Source organism: Xenopus tropicalis, chromosome 3 (genome assembly GCF_000004195.4).
Source record: "Xenopus tropicalis strain Nigerian chromosome 3, UCB_Xtro_10.0, whole genome shotgun sequence".
Taxonomy (NCBI): Eukaryota; Metazoa; Chordata; class Amphibia; order Anura; family Pipidae; genus Xenopus; species Xenopus tropicalis.
In genome coordinates this window covers 102,037,323-102,052,677 of record NC_030679.2, presented here as the reverse complement: position 1 = coordinate 102,052,677, position 15,355 = coordinate 102,037,323, and the positions used below count along the sequence as shown (strand labels likewise).

General features: G+C 37.2%; 2 protein-coding genes across 5 annotated transcripts in view; both read right to left on the bottom strand.

The window, feature by feature from the left end:
• Positions 1–8,346, bottom strand: part of gnb5 (guanine nucleotide binding protein (G protein), beta 5) — a 34,458-nt gene extending 26,112 nt beyond the window's left edge. The window contains exons 1-3 of one of the 2 annotated variants that reach the window (XM_012959182.3): positions 8,273–8,346; positions 7,294–7,438; positions 3,261–3,372 (exon numbers count right to left, since the gene is read on the bottom strand). In XM_012959182.3, the coding sequence (XP_012814636.1) occupies positions 3,261–3,372; positions 7,294–7,419 (238 nt within the window). In that variant the 5' untranslated portion in view covers positions 7,420–7,438; positions 8,273–8,346. 2 annotated transcript variants of the gene reach the window in all.
• A 3,130-nt stretch (positions 8,347–11,476) lies between these two features.
• Positions 11,477–15,355, bottom strand: part of myo5c (myosin VC) — a 51,945-nt gene continuing 48,066 nt past the window's right edge. For all 3 annotated transcript variants that reach the window (XM_031899192.1, XM_002936346.5, XM_012959596.3), the window contains exons 37-41: positions 14,998–15,148; positions 14,479–14,761; positions 13,709–13,883; positions 13,344–13,424; positions 11,477–11,951 (exon numbers count right to left, since the gene is read on the bottom strand). In XM_031899192.1, the coding sequence (XP_031755052.1) occupies positions 11,799–11,951; positions 13,344–13,424; positions 13,709–13,883; positions 14,479–14,761; positions 14,998–15,148 (843 nt within the window). In that variant the 3' untranslated portion in view covers positions 11,477–11,798. The remainder of the gene's footprint in view (positions 11,952–13,343; positions 13,425–13,708; positions 13,884–14,478; positions 14,762–14,997; positions 15,149–15,355) is intronic.

Genomic DNA, 15,355 nt, shown 5'->3' with positions numbered 1-15,355 from the left:
GACCATTTGAGCTCATGTACTGACTGGCAGCACTGACTCATCCTGTGACCAATTCATCAGGGTCTAGGGAATAGCAGCACCTCCTGCAGCTATTGGACTAAAACTGGGCTTTGGATTGGCTTTCATCATCTTCTGTGAACACATTTCACATTAATGGCTTCTGTGTTTCTGCAAGGAAGTGCTGACCTAATTTCTTTTTCTAGGTCAAGGATGTACTGCCTCTGGCCCACTGGCTATTGCTGGAATATGAATCCTAGAATCCCTGGTAGGCCACAAGCTGCACATTCAAAACATGTTTCTTTTTCCTGAGTAAAGCAAAGCTACTCCCATTGGTATTATTAATCTAGTAATTCACAAATCCAAGCAGGCATTCTCTTAAGGCTAAGTAAGGCTATTACAAAGAAATGATTATAAGATATTGTAACAATCCCACTAACAGATATATATAACAAGTTATTTTATTAAAATTAGGGATGCACCAAACCTGGAACCCCCAAATCCATCAAAAGGGATTTGGCCAAATACCGAACCGAATCCGGAAGGGGTAAATGAAAATTAAGGTTTTTTTTCACTTTCATGTTCACACAGACATTTAATCCTTCCAAATCCTAATTATCATATGCTAATTAGGATTCGGTTCGGCCATGGTTAGGACTGTGGATTCGGACAAATCTGAACCCTGCTGAAAAAGGCCGAATCCTGACCGAATACCGAACCGAATCCTTTATTCGGTGCATCCCTAATTAAAATGAAAAGCTTTGGGTCTGACATGGTCTGTAGAAGAATGCTGAATATTGCTGTGTAATGTATAATTACAGTGGTGCTGAGAATAGGCAGCTATAGAATGGTTTTAGTATTTCCAGGTCCCTGTGGACTCATACCACTTAAAAGAGCATGACAAAAATTAAAACTAACTGCAGTTACAACACAGAAGAATCCCTTTCCCCTTTTGGCCCTCATTAGATTGTATCTGCCTGAAATAATCACACTTTCTCTGTGGCTGATGTTGTTTGCATAGCAAACAAAATATTATAATTGTCATGGCAACTTAAAATTCTCTTCCTGTATTCAGGGAAACCTCTAGTTGCTTTCACAGTAACAATGCCATCTGCAAAAGCAAAAAATATGTACACAACCTTGTATGTTCACCTCATGTCTCCAAAAAACATTAAAGGGGACCTGTCACCCTAAGAAATAACTCCAAATTATTTTCTATATTGTTAGTTGAGCAAAATGAACTTTACTTACTCTATATAAATAATATCAATCTTGTTTCTTTCCATCTTGGAATTACTCAATCAAAGCAAGCAGGCAGGCACCATTTTGTGGACACTGTTATGAAGGCAAGCTTTGTATCATGCCAAAATCTTGTTTATTTGCCAGAATGGGGGACCTGATGCCCAGGCCCTTGCACTGGCTACACAATTAGATGATGAGGAGGGAGGGGAAAAGTGAGATGTGCAGTGACATCTAGGTAGTGCTGAACGAAAAGCTAAAGTTATTGTCTGCCCCGCCTCTATGCCTAAGGCACAGAGGCGGGGCAGGCAGTATATGATTGACATCTGGGATTTTTAAATGCCTTTATAATGGGTTTGGATGTGTTAATATAAAAATGAATTTGGGTTTCATGTTTAATTTGAAAAGGACTTTTATTATACAGCTTTTTATGTCTGGGTGACAGGTCTACTTTAAGGAAAGTTGACTGAAGCCCTAATGAAATTGACTATTGGGGTTTGATAGGGACCTTAGCTTGTAACCTCCACTGGGGCAGGGACTGGTGTGAATGATGAACAACCTACATATCAGTTGCATAGGGAACCCCACCTACATTTCTGGCCTGAAATCTTATATAACAGCAGTAGCTAATATTAGCCTGAAACGTTCACATTTAGGGACACAAATATTTAAGTATGATTTTCTAGGTAATAATGGTTGATTTTGGATTTGTTTTAGAGAACTTAGCAGAGCTCATTAAAGGGATACTGTGATGATTGTTATGGTATAACCAGATAATCTATTGTTTCTCCTACTCCCATGTAGCTGGAGGAGTCGTAAGCCAGACTTGGATTTCTTACTATTGAGTGCTATTCTGATATCTACTAGGAGCTGCTTGGCTGCTGGGAGGGGGGTGAAACTTGCAGCTCAGCAGTAAAGTGTGACTGAAGTTTATCAGAGCACAGGTCACATGGCTGTGGCACCCTGGGAAACAAAGAATATAGCTAGCCCCATGTAAAAATTTGAAAATTAAAAAATAATTGAAAAGTCCATCAAATACCAAAACTGGGCTAAAGTCAAATCAAGTAAACTCTCTGCAAGTCCTAATCACCAACTTAACAAACACATAGAATTTAAGAGATCAATGTAATGACCTTCCTTGGATCGGCACCCACTCAAGAGAACCAATTCAGACCAATTTCAGTTTTACTGTCTGAGGATGGTAGCCCAAAACAATTACTTTAATATCAACCACATCTCATAGCCAAAAACACCACCACCTCACACCCACCCTGTATACCAAACTTCATCACAGACCACCTATTCCAGCCTGCCCTTTCATCACCTAAAAGTCTGACTGCAAATCAAAAGTTGCGCTCATCATCCAGTTCTGTATAACCAGTTGGAAACCTTAAATCGGTATATTTAAGGTTTCCAACTGGTTATTTTCTACTTTCCCAAACTGTAAAATTATATAGCAATGTTATATATAGTTCAGAAAAGCACAAGGAGGCTTGCCACCTTGCCAATATGTTACTGGCTTAGCTGGTATAAAAGACACATCATGCCAATTTTATTACTAGGAAAGGAAAATATAGAGATAGGAAGGCATGTATTTGTTCTCATTTAGTATAGTCCATTTAGAGCTGATTAAATCTAGTTAATGTTAATGTATTTGGAACTGATGGAATACCCTGACAAGTGCTTATATCCAGAAGGAAATAGAAAAACGGAAAAGCTTTTAATCTCTGGTGAGCAGGGCCCTCTTTACCTCCTGTACCAATCAGTATTTGTATGTTTGATGTATAGACCCACCTACTTTACTGTGCTGTGAAATACATTGGCGATTTATAAATAGGTATTCATAATAATAATAAAGACAAATAATAAATATGATAGGAATAAGGCTACACCGCGGAGTGCAGCTGCAGGTTTGTTTACAAGTGAATCCTCCCTCCTCCCCAGCTGAGCTCTGCTCCCTCCCCAGCTGTGGCCCCTCTCCAGATCTGACTGCACACACACAGAAATGCCTTGCCCATACTCACATTCCACATCATGCAGTTTAGCCCTCTCTTCCTCCAGCTTCTCCTTCAGGCTCTCGGCTTCATTCTTGAGAGAGGCCAGGGTTTCATTCTCTTGCAGCCCTTCGGTTGCCATCTTGAGAGAAATGACAGGGAATGAGAGAGGGGGGGAAAGAGGAAAGAGAGAGGCAGAGGTTGTAGACAGAAATGGGAGGTGGGAGTGGATCAGCCTATGATGATGGGGATGGCTGCACAATCAGGGATGCTGCTGCTGCTGCTGCTGCACTGTCTCACTGAAGCTCAACCAGAAAGCCTTTTTTTCTTAACAAGGACAGCTTTATTTAGCACCAAACAAGGCAGCATTTTATGTTAAAAAAATACACAAATATAACAAATATATTTATACAATTCAATCAGATTACATATTTAAGACCCTTATGTTAGATGTTGTTTATGTGTGTGGGGAATGGGGAGTGACTGGGCTGTGTGTGGATAAGTGTGGAGTGTATGTGTGTGTGTGTGGGTGGTACTGTTTATATAGAATAAACTGAGGCTGATACTCTGAACGTATTTGTGTTACTCAGTAAGACAAATCCTGTGGTTTTAAGGCAGCAGTGACTTTCCACACTGTCCTGTACATAACATAACATAAACTCTGAAAATCGCTAAACAAAGGTCACAGATATTTTTGTATAAATGGCTGATGTGAACCAAATCCAAACCCTTAAAGTCTGATACTGGCTAAATGAAGGAGAAATATTTCTTGTGAACTTTCATAGCCTCTAATGTACAAATTAAGAAATAGATTTCAGTATTCAGTTTTCAGTAGATTCAGTATTCAGCCAGACTTTTTGCCAAGGATTCTGTAATTAAGTGAAATGAAAAACATTATGGATACCTTGTTTTCCACAAGGCGAGAAATTCAGCAAACCAGAAGCAAATATGCACTTTATGTCACTGTACATAACATCTTGCACACACACAATGTGACCTATATACTAAACTACACATAGTACCCTAGCAGCAAAGGAGAGTGGCACTAAGCAGTTAGTGGGAGAATGAAACATATGTCCTGTACTGTGCAACACTGCACTGCCTTCCCAATCTCCCCTGAAAAAGGTCCAACCAAACCTTTCTAATAAATACTCATATATCTAATATATACATTATTCTGCTGGTGATTTATAAATATAAATAAAAGAAAGCCAAAGATTCTGAAATTCTAGGAAAGAAAAAGCTTTAGACTTTAATAATCATTAATAGAAATGTAAAGTTAATTATCAAAAAAATGGAAAAAAAATCTTAGTTAAATGAATGCGGGAAAACATACTGACACAGCTGCATCAACACATATGTAATTTTATTTGTTTAAATAGACAACTTCCCTAAATAAGTCTCGTGTCCAGGATTGTATGTACTGACTACCAACCCCATCAGCTGAAAAATGATTGCAGGGACCCAACTGGTGGGAGAAAGAAAAGTCTATATTCTTGTGCAGCATTAGATGGGCAGCCTTTCAGGTGGGACACAATGGGAAGGCAAGGAGGACACCCCCAACATCAAGCCTATGGGAGTAATGTGCCACAGTCTCCATAGATCTACAATAATATTGGCACACTTTTCTCTTATTCAAGCACTTGTATATAAGTTATATGCCTGCAAAATATATACAACACTTTGCTGTTTATATTGGTACAGGTATAGGATCCATTATCCAGAATGCTTCAGACCTGGAATTTTCCAGTTAAGGGAACGTTCTGTTGGATCACCATGCTAAAATACTCTGAAACATTAAATAAACCTAATAGGATTGTTCAAGGTACTGGTATTGGATCTGTTATTTGGAAACCCATTATCCAGAAAGCTCTGATTTACAGAAGGCCACCTCCCATAGACTCTATTTTAATAAAATAATTCAAATTTGTAAAAATAAATAATGCACAGATATATTGTATAGAGTCTATAACATGAAGCCGGACAGCTGGTCATGTGTAAGGTATTTTTCATTAAAATCAATTGATCTTAACGATGAATTGATTATGTGACAAATATTGCTGGTTGTATAACTGTTTTGTATTTTTGTTATATTGCAGACTCTGTGGAGAAGTGCATTCAAAGTGCATGGCATTTGCTACTAGATGGTTTGGGTGCAGGAAAGGTGGCATTGCTGTGGCATAGTGTTATGTGCTTGTTGTCAACATTATTAATAGAGCAGAAAGCTAAACATATTGGCATGCCATTATTCTTTTCCAGAAAATCACTGGGGCTCATTTACCAACGCATCGCAGCGCTGTAATAGATGCAGAGGCAAAACTTTTGCCCTGCGCATAAACATATTTAACAGTATAGCGCAAACACAGTCGATTGAGGTTTCATGCGCTAGTTTTGACGCAAACTGCTGCACCATGCAAACATGCACATATGATGATGCAAAACTGCACATAAATTATGTCATAAATTATGTGCATAAATGGTGCAAGCTAATGCTCTAATATATCCATACCAACTACATGCTTCCTAACTTAACAACCTAATCAGTTGGTGTTTAAATGAAAAAAGATATGAAAGACTCCATCACATTAACAAGGGAAACTGCCTTTATAAATAAGAACAAAGTTAAAAAAGGGTAAATGTTATTAAAACATTGTAAACAAATTAACATTTATATTTTTATAATAATGCTAATTAACATATCATAATGACATACCTAAATTAGTTTATTGTAGCGCAAATTTGCAAATACACTAGCGCAATTGGTGAAGAACGCGCAGTCAGAACTACGCCACAAATGAACTGGCGTAAAGATTTCAATGCATCCGTGCCTGCGCAAATCTGCCCCTATATACGTGCAAATAGCACATATATAGGCACAAAGGGTGCACTCACGCAAGAACTGGGCACTTAAAACACGCCCCTAGCCACACCCCCAAAAAACACGTTGCTGCTTGCGACATTATTGCCCAGTATTTGCAACATGCGCATAAAAAGAACTGGCGGAAAAATAAATGAAACAACGCAATGTAACGCATATGCAATTGCGTGTGCGCACAAAATGGTGCATAATCATAATTGCGCCGGTTTGTGTGCTGCGATGCATTGATAAATGAGCCCCACTATTTTTACTAAAAAATCCACCACCTGCATGTGCCACCATTATCCTCCTCAAACATAAATATCACCCTCTTCTTACTTTAAAGGCATACTGTCATGGAAAAACATGTTTTTTTTCAAAACGCATCAGGTAATACAGCTGCTCCAGAGGTTTTCCAGCAGAATCCTGCATTGAAATAGTTTTTCAAAACTGAAAGCAGTTTTAATGTGTAGCACTGGCTCCTTCTCAAAGCTCAGACACAATGCACTGAGATGGCGCCTACACACCAATATTACAACTAAAAAACTACTTATGTTTGTTCAAGAATAACATTTTAAATGGTAGAGTTAATTATTTGCTATGTAAACAGTGTAATTTAGAATTAAAAAGTATACCATAAAAATCATGGCAGTATCCCTTTAGTGAAAAATGTCACTTTATGAAAGGGAAAAAAAGAAACAGTTTTGCTACTTTAAAGAACCAGCAACCTGGATAGTAGAGCAATCAGGAAGATCTTAGGGTTCCAGTAAGGTTTCTTCTTCTGCAGGATTGCTTTGAGCTAGTTGCACTTGGAAGTCAGGCAGTAGCTGAAATAGCCATTAAATATTAACAATTGGGCAGCAGTATTTCATCTGCCAAAGAGCATGGAGACCACCACATGCAGAATGAGTAAGTGACCTGAATGGCAGTTGGGGCATAATTTATAAAGACATAACTCATTCTTTATAAACAAAGTAGATATGACCAAAATGCTTTTTAAACATTGATGCATCTCAGTTCAGTATTAAATGTAATAGTGTGCTCTGCAGGGCCATTAATATTAGATGTGAATGTGCAAGCGCATGTGTAAAGCTACATTTGCATTCTGATGCTGGTCTATATCCCATTTGTTTTATACATTGCTTTAGCAAATACATATTCTTTTAAATCTGTCACTATTTATTACATTGTATGATTAGACTTTACCATTTCCACACATAACGAACAGTACGTTACTGGCTCTGCTTTGACATAAATTGTCCTTAGCGGTCTTTCTCTCTTGCATTTGCCACACGGCCCAAAAAGGACAGTTAAAAAGGTTTGATCGCACATCCTGCAGGCTTAAGGTCAGCTGGAATAGAGAGAGAGAGACAGAAAGAATGAAATCCTACCCTCCATTTCCATAGCAGCTAATAACTTGGAAGCCATAATCACAACAGGCAACACTAAGCTCCCTCATAGATAATCCCCTTTGCCTCTCTGCTAACGTAAAGACCATACAGTACTGTCGGCTTTAGTTAAACTGCATGCGCACTTATAAAAAATTCTACTGTTGGACAATGGCCGAGACTTTACCATCATAAACACATAAAAGTAAATTTTTATCCAAGTATTACCTCACTGGTATTTCTTCCATAAACTCCTTTAAAATCCCTAGTAATATATGAATGAATATTAACAAAAAGGGGAAGTTAACCTAACAGCTGTTGAAGAACTTTAAACCAATATCTATCTATATATATATATATAAGTATGCTGCACTCGCTGTCCCATTTGGTGGCAATGGAAATTCACATTCAAATTAAAAATTGTATTATGAAACTTGTTGAAAAATCTGAAAACCTATTATAAGGAACTTGTAGTTAATACAAACAGATTCAATGTGCCCTCTCCTTCCCTTTAGCCATCTGACCCATGTGGTATAGTAACTAGCATCTTGCAAGTCCACTTCAAGGTGTATATTATGCCACATAGGTGTACTTTCCACACCACAAGGGACAAGCACTGTGCCTATGTGTGTGTTACTAGATGCTAAGCATTACAATGGAAAGATACAACCTTTCATGAACCTACCCATGGCTTGGAAGAGTTGGATTTTATTAGTAGGACAAAAGCACAGAGAAACAACTAAGTTCACTCATAAACTCTTAAAATATATAAAGAAATGAGAAGCACATTTACATACCAGTGTGGTGAGTTGACAGGAAGGCTCTGTACAAATGCACTTTCAGGAAGAACAGAAGTCGAAAGACTTCATATGAGTAATCCACTTACAAAGGTATTAAAGCCTAAGTGTCTTTAGAGGACTGGGAATTACCAATTCTACTTGTATCCTGTATTTTCAGCCTCTTCCCATTCTCATCTCATGCTGTTTTTTTCAAGTGAATTTAATAGTTTGTATAAATAGAACACATAATTATATACCTATAACAGATCATATTTTTCAGTTGTTTGTGTTGTAATGATTGTCATTGTCATTATAAATCACTGTGGCAAAAACAGCAGAAAGGAACAAACTGAACAGTTAAAAAGTAGATATTTTAAATGAACCCTTGTCAACTGTTAAATTAATGTAAAATAATCTTCACCATTTAATTGATTTAAGGTAAAATGTATTCTGTTAATTAGGAGGGTTTACTTTACGTATATGTATCTCCAAATAATTAAACAGTTACGTCAATGAGAAATACAAGTATACTGACGGAAGTAGGTATGGCTTCTATTTATCTTATTTATAATGAGACAAGATATTTTGTAGTGCTGTACAATAAATGGATATGTATATGGAACATGCATATAACTAAAATACTACTAATAACCAGTGGTACATGTATAAGTAAGTCTGTCAAGCCCTCTCGCCCAATATATTGCCTACATGGCTAAAGAAATATATCACTTGCAGAGAGTAATTTCAGTGACTAAGGTAAAAAAAAAGCCTATTAGGTGTGATATACTTACCGCGAGTACAATATGCAATTTAGGATGTAATTGCCATGTTTTTTACCAACAATGCAATGTTTTTAAGTGCTCTTGCTTGTGTGCACTGCTGCAAATCAGATGCAATTGTTCTGGAAATTCCAGATGGTGCTCAGCATCAAAATTATGTTTGTATCAAATTCTTTATGTGCATGTTTGCTGTGGCTATTGATGCAGGCAAATGTGGGAACCCTAGAGCTACTACAACCTATAGATGTGGTTGTGACAGCACCAGGGTTCCTATGCATAAAGAGATTCTCTAACATAAATTTGCAAAAGGAAGCAGAATGAAGACATTGGCACCAATAACAGCTATATGGAAGTATATTAGACGCAAGTATCTTGAACAACAAACACCGACTGAGACAGAAGCTGTGCTTCATTGTAAATGACCCTCATAGACAGTAATTGAAAAACAGTTGGTGAAACAGTAGGTCTCATTTTAAACAAAGGGTCAAGGTGCAAAGTGCAGAACTGGGTGCAAAGAATCATGTTTTGCACCTAAGAATACTAGAATGTGTGCCTTGCATTAAGAGTGGGACACAGTGTTGTGTTGTGTTTCTTGTGAACCCTTGTGCTCCCCTTATTTCCACATCACTGAGACTATGCAAGCCAGAAGTGCCAGGGAATGCAGGCACGGATACAGAGCTCCCTTGCACTTGTCAGTACTGCCTTTCAGGGAAACACAAAAGTGCATTGTGCAGGGGCTATAAGGGCATCAATGTTGTAGCACTCCTGCACCTGCACTTACCCCTTCATAAATGCCCCTTTTTGTGTTTTTTCCCCACAAGACCTAAAAAAGCTGTACTATTCTTTCACTTTCTTCTACCATGTAACCCTTAAGGAGAGCTACTATATTAAGCAGCAGTGTGAATTTTCTCTGTGTCTAACATCAATAAAGTATTCCTTTATAAGTTAGCCGTGCTAGGGAAATGTGGCGTATTTTCTTTTAGTGTCAACTTTATTTATTTTCCACCGCCAGATTCTCCACTTGGTGCTCAGAGGCTGGCCCCTGCTCCTTGCGTGCAAGTGCATCCTTTTATCTCACACTCAGTGCACTAGGGAAAGGATACAAAGAAATCTCCAGCGCACCTACACCCCAGTGCCCTGGACGTGAGCAAAGTTCAGGTGCGGCTGGGCAGCATGACGCCACTAAATTTGTGTCGCCCTAGGCCTCTATAGAATTTACACCATAAATAAAGTGATTTATATGGGATATACGCATGGAGGAGGTGACAGATAATATGTTTCTGCTCTATCTGAACATGGACTCCACAGAAAAATCTTTGGGAAGATGACCTCTTTTGCAAGAATATAATGAAATAATTTATTGATTGAGACCCCACTGGCGCCTCTGAACACCTGGTACCCCCTTTTGCAGTTTCTGGATCAGTCTGCCCTATCTTTCATTCCTTTTTTTCCCTCTCCCTCATTCCCTTAATATATATTTAATATATAAAAAATGTGTGTGTACTGGGCATGTTTATAAAATTTGATATAACTGACCAGGTGCTTAAAAGAACATGATTATAGGCACCTGCTGTAATGAAATGTGTTGCATTGTTTCGAGGGATACCGTCATCCCATAATTACCCCATTTTATAACTATACAATGTATTTTTAGTTAAGCTTTTAACATTTTCTATTATTTTCTGTTTCAGATATAGTTATCATATTTCATATATTTATATAGGTTATAAGTGCACATCATTTACATTGCCTCTCTTTATTAAAGCAGCCACTGGCATTGCAAACAGCTGTGTAGCTAATGTTTCTGCCATTCACATAAATGGTTTTTGATTCTGCCTTGTTCCATGGGACACAGGCTCTAATGCTGAGAGAGTATTTAGATACCGTGCCATAAAGCTAGATAGGGTTCTGCTGTTAGCCAGAAATAAGGAAACAGAAATATACAGATCAATGATTACCCCATGCAAGAACAAAACATGCCAATTACATTTAAAGCAGTAAAGCACATTTTTCCACAAAACTTGATTATTTTACACAATATTTTATATTATTTTCAGGTAAACGTAATAGAATGCAATTCCTTTAAAAGAATTCTGTCATGGGAAAACATGTTTTTGTAACAACCCACCAGTTAATAGCACTCCTCCAACAGAATCCTGCACTGCAATCCATTTTTCATGGCAGAATCCCTTTTGCTGTAATTGACAACTCAATAAAGCAAGCGATATTGTGAATATGAAGATAATTTATCTCCCCCATCTCTAGTCTCGCACCCACGATGTACAGAATCTTATTTCATAAACTAGCCGTGTTTGGTTGCAAGAAATCTGAATCTGGCGCAATTCACTAAGTAAATACTTGATCAAAGGGTTTTACACACTCCTCCTGTTTAGAGGTCACAGCTATGCAGAGTATCCATTAATTTATGTCATACAGGGCAATATTCCATTTTTAAAAACTGCATTTATTTAACAGATACATATGTCCAAGACAGTGCGCTATGGCAGGCATTTGCTAGGCACACGCTGTAAATGTCTATGCTCTAGTCTTACACAAGTTTATTCAGTGTTGGGAAGACAACTTTTCCAGACAAACCTGAAACTAAAGGTCATGTAAAAATAGCCTCTTCGGATTATTTCTAACAAAGTAACAGGTTCAGTTGCCTAAATAAAAAAGCCACTGGTGCATCCTCAGATAAGATTCCTGGAAGAGGCTTTTATGTTGCTTTTGTAGCCAGAACTCACGTGGCCTCTTTCCCCTGAGTTTCAGATTCTTGTTAGGAAGCCAAGTTTCAGACTGCTGGGAATTTGAATCATCTCCAGTGCGTGGGGAGATGGGCTGAAAGGAAATGTCACTTGGAAGAGGTATTTACTATCCAGCATTAACTGAGAGCAGTCTTCTCTGTTGTTTAGCATGGACTGTAGGGATAACAAAAGTAATCATTGAAATAAAGGCGCATCAATGTCCATTTCCTTCCCTACTGCTAATATGCTTTAGCAAAATTAGGTCACCAATGTGTAGCTAATACATAAAACTGCTTATACATATCCAGATTAGATTGGACATTTATGAATACTTGGGGCTCCGTTCATTCCAATAATCCTGTGAGAAAATATCTGACATCGCTGAATGTGAAAGGAAGATCCTTTACTTCAACAAAAAAAGGATATTTGTGTGTGGCCCTTCATACAGTAAATAGTTAAAAGACAGAATTTTTCATTCCCTAAGGAAATGTTTTATTATCTAGCGTAATTAGCAAACTGTTAATAAAATCTAATGCAATGTTTAATATCTAATGCAAGTTGCTTCTTGAGAAAGTAGGATATATTAGATACCCACAAACAGTTATTGTCCCTATTGCTCTTTTAATGCAGTACATAAAAGGTCCAAATGGCAATCAAACAGCAAAATTAATTAATTTTAAATAAACAAATCACAGTTTGCTCATTTCTGGAGAAATGCACATTAGTACTGACTGAAATACATCAGCTTATAAAATACAGTATGTAGCTGATATGCTGCTGTATGTTCTAATAATAAATCTGATATTTACAACAAGTTAATGCTTCATGATGTGTAAGTGAGCTTTATTTTCTCAGAAACACACTGCTTCTAAACTATTTACTGTTAAAGTCTTCTCGCCTCTACTTGTGTGACCTGCACTACTTAAATCAGGTATCAATTCTCACCACAGATGGCTGTTCACAAATGAGTCAGTCATCACAGATATATTTTCCTGGGGTGAGTATTGCATATATATATTAATCAACCATATTATAGATGTGTATAGTGTTACTAATACTGGCCTTTACATCTATGATAGCCTTCCTTCCTATAAATAACATTGGTATCAAATACTAGTATGCTAGTTGGGCTGCTACAATTGCTGCCAAATGATAATCCTTGTTGTGTTCTCTTTGACCAGTCTAGTGAAATCAAATATGTGAGCAAATTGCTGGAACTTGCAAAAGGAAGTTTACAGTAGGCATGGGCAGGGGAGTATTACAACTAGTGTATTAATATACTTTTCTGCATCAACTATATTTTCATTAATTAATCTCCTTAATGACACAAATGTTTAAAGTGATAGCAGCATATATTTTGGATTTCTATAGGCTAAAGATGTCTCTATATTTGTGACATGCTTATAATATAAAAAATCCTTATGACAAATAGTATTATTTTGTGTAATAGTGATTTATATATTCATTATTTACACTTTGTCAGGCAAATATGCATATTTGTCTGTGTATTTGTCTATATTCAATCATATCAATAACAGGATGATGAATCTTTGAAAACAGCATTACCTGGACCTTGCGTACAAAGGATGGCGTTACGCGTTTCTCAAAATCATCAATTGGAGTGTAGGAGTTAAGGATCTTTACAATCTGTGTGAGATAATTTGACAGAAACCAAAAGCAACAATGTTATATCCTACTCCAAGAGAATTTGTAAAGAACAGGATTGGGTCTTGAACAGGAAGCATGGATGCATAACTAAGGAGATATAATGCATTTATATTCAAATAAAACTTTATCCAAAGCATGACTAAATTCATGCTATTACCTATTTGGTTTAATAATGGAATGTATTTGCATCATCGATTTCGCTATCCTGCTTTACCAATGAAGAACCTATGTGGAGTCAGGCATTATAATAAATAAGCAATTACCTGCACAGATGAAAGTGCAGTACAACGTTCATAGATTTCTTTGGCGTCATCATCTGTAATCTTTTTTACTTGTAATAGCCATGCTGCCTGGGAAAGGGGCTCCAATGTTTCTTTGGCTGTAGCCCCCTGAAGATTCTTGCCTTGCAGCCATTCTTCAAGGTAACTGATATTACACCTAATAACAGGACAGGTTTATTTTTTAAAAGGCAATAATAAGTAATGACCTACATAACATGTCAAATATAGCCGCAAATATCATTACAACTTTTTATGTTATTTCATTTAGACAATGTAGTTAGAACCTTTCTAAGCAGCCAAGTTGTTCACATTAGTAGTGAAACTTCTTACTGCAGCAAGCTACATCTAGAAAATCAGAAAAAAAACATTTTTAAAGGGCAGTGCACACCTATACACACCTTTTTTAACATTATCAAAATAAATTGCACCAGGAGATACTTCCTGCTTCAGTAACTTAAGCTTCTGAAATTCTCTCTGATCTGCAACTGGACAAAACAGCATGAGAGCTCTCATGCTTATGATAAAAGCGGTATCTAACTGCTAATATCAAGAAAACAAAATGAAAAAATTTAACTTGCAGAAGTGCTCAGAAAAGCATGATAAGCAATTTTAAAGTCATTTGTGAAGGGTATATGTCCTCTCTAATTAAAACAGTAGACAAAGAGTAAGTTCACAAGTCCTATTCACTGAATTCACTTTGAACAAGGGGGGTTTATTGACCCTTTAATACATTCTGACACTAATAACTTTACCGAATCTGCATTCCTTTTCTACACGAGCACATGTCCTTGCGAAGGAAAAGACTGTTGATGGTGACAGTGGCAATCAGGAAAAAAAGCTGCTTCATTGTTTGTTTCAGGAGCTCAGGGTCCATGCCATGCTGGCACATAGTCGTATAAAAATAACTAAGCTGCTGTAGAATTGAGGTCATAGTGTAAGAGTCTGTGTCATCTATACTAGATGAACGTTTACGGAATCCTGTTGGTTTGGAGACTGAAATTCCATGAAGGCTTTCATATTCCAGCATGCCAGGCACTAAAATAGAATGTGTTAAATTAAACATTCATATACTCAACCAGGTTACATTTATTAAGCAGTGCAGCAAAACGCACCATCTACCAACATGGCTTCCAGGGAACCATAACAAACACTACTTTCTGTGAGGAACATTTTTATTGTGTTATGTAAGTTAAAATGTGGATCAGATATTTTCAACAATCCAAGTAAACATGCCCCCTGCCTTGCTCTTCACACGTAAGCCTTTATCTCACCTATCATTGGCTGAAGGTTGTTCTCCATTACAGTAATGAACTGATGATATATCCGGATTGCCAAATCGCTGATAATTTGTCTATATTCTGACAGATCAAAATTCTTTAAGCAGTTCTTATTCTGAAGGGGCTGGTTATATTTCATAAATTCCTGCAAATAAAGAAAAATAGCAGCAGAAGCATGTTAATTTATATTTGAGAACATTTGTGAAACATAAGTTGATATTTTTTTTCAGTCCCCACATAAATCTGTCATATTTATTAAAAAAAACCATGACATGCTAATGACCTCCTGACATAAAAATAAATAAAGTAGATAGCCATACTGTATCAACATGTACCCCCCCCCCTCCCACAC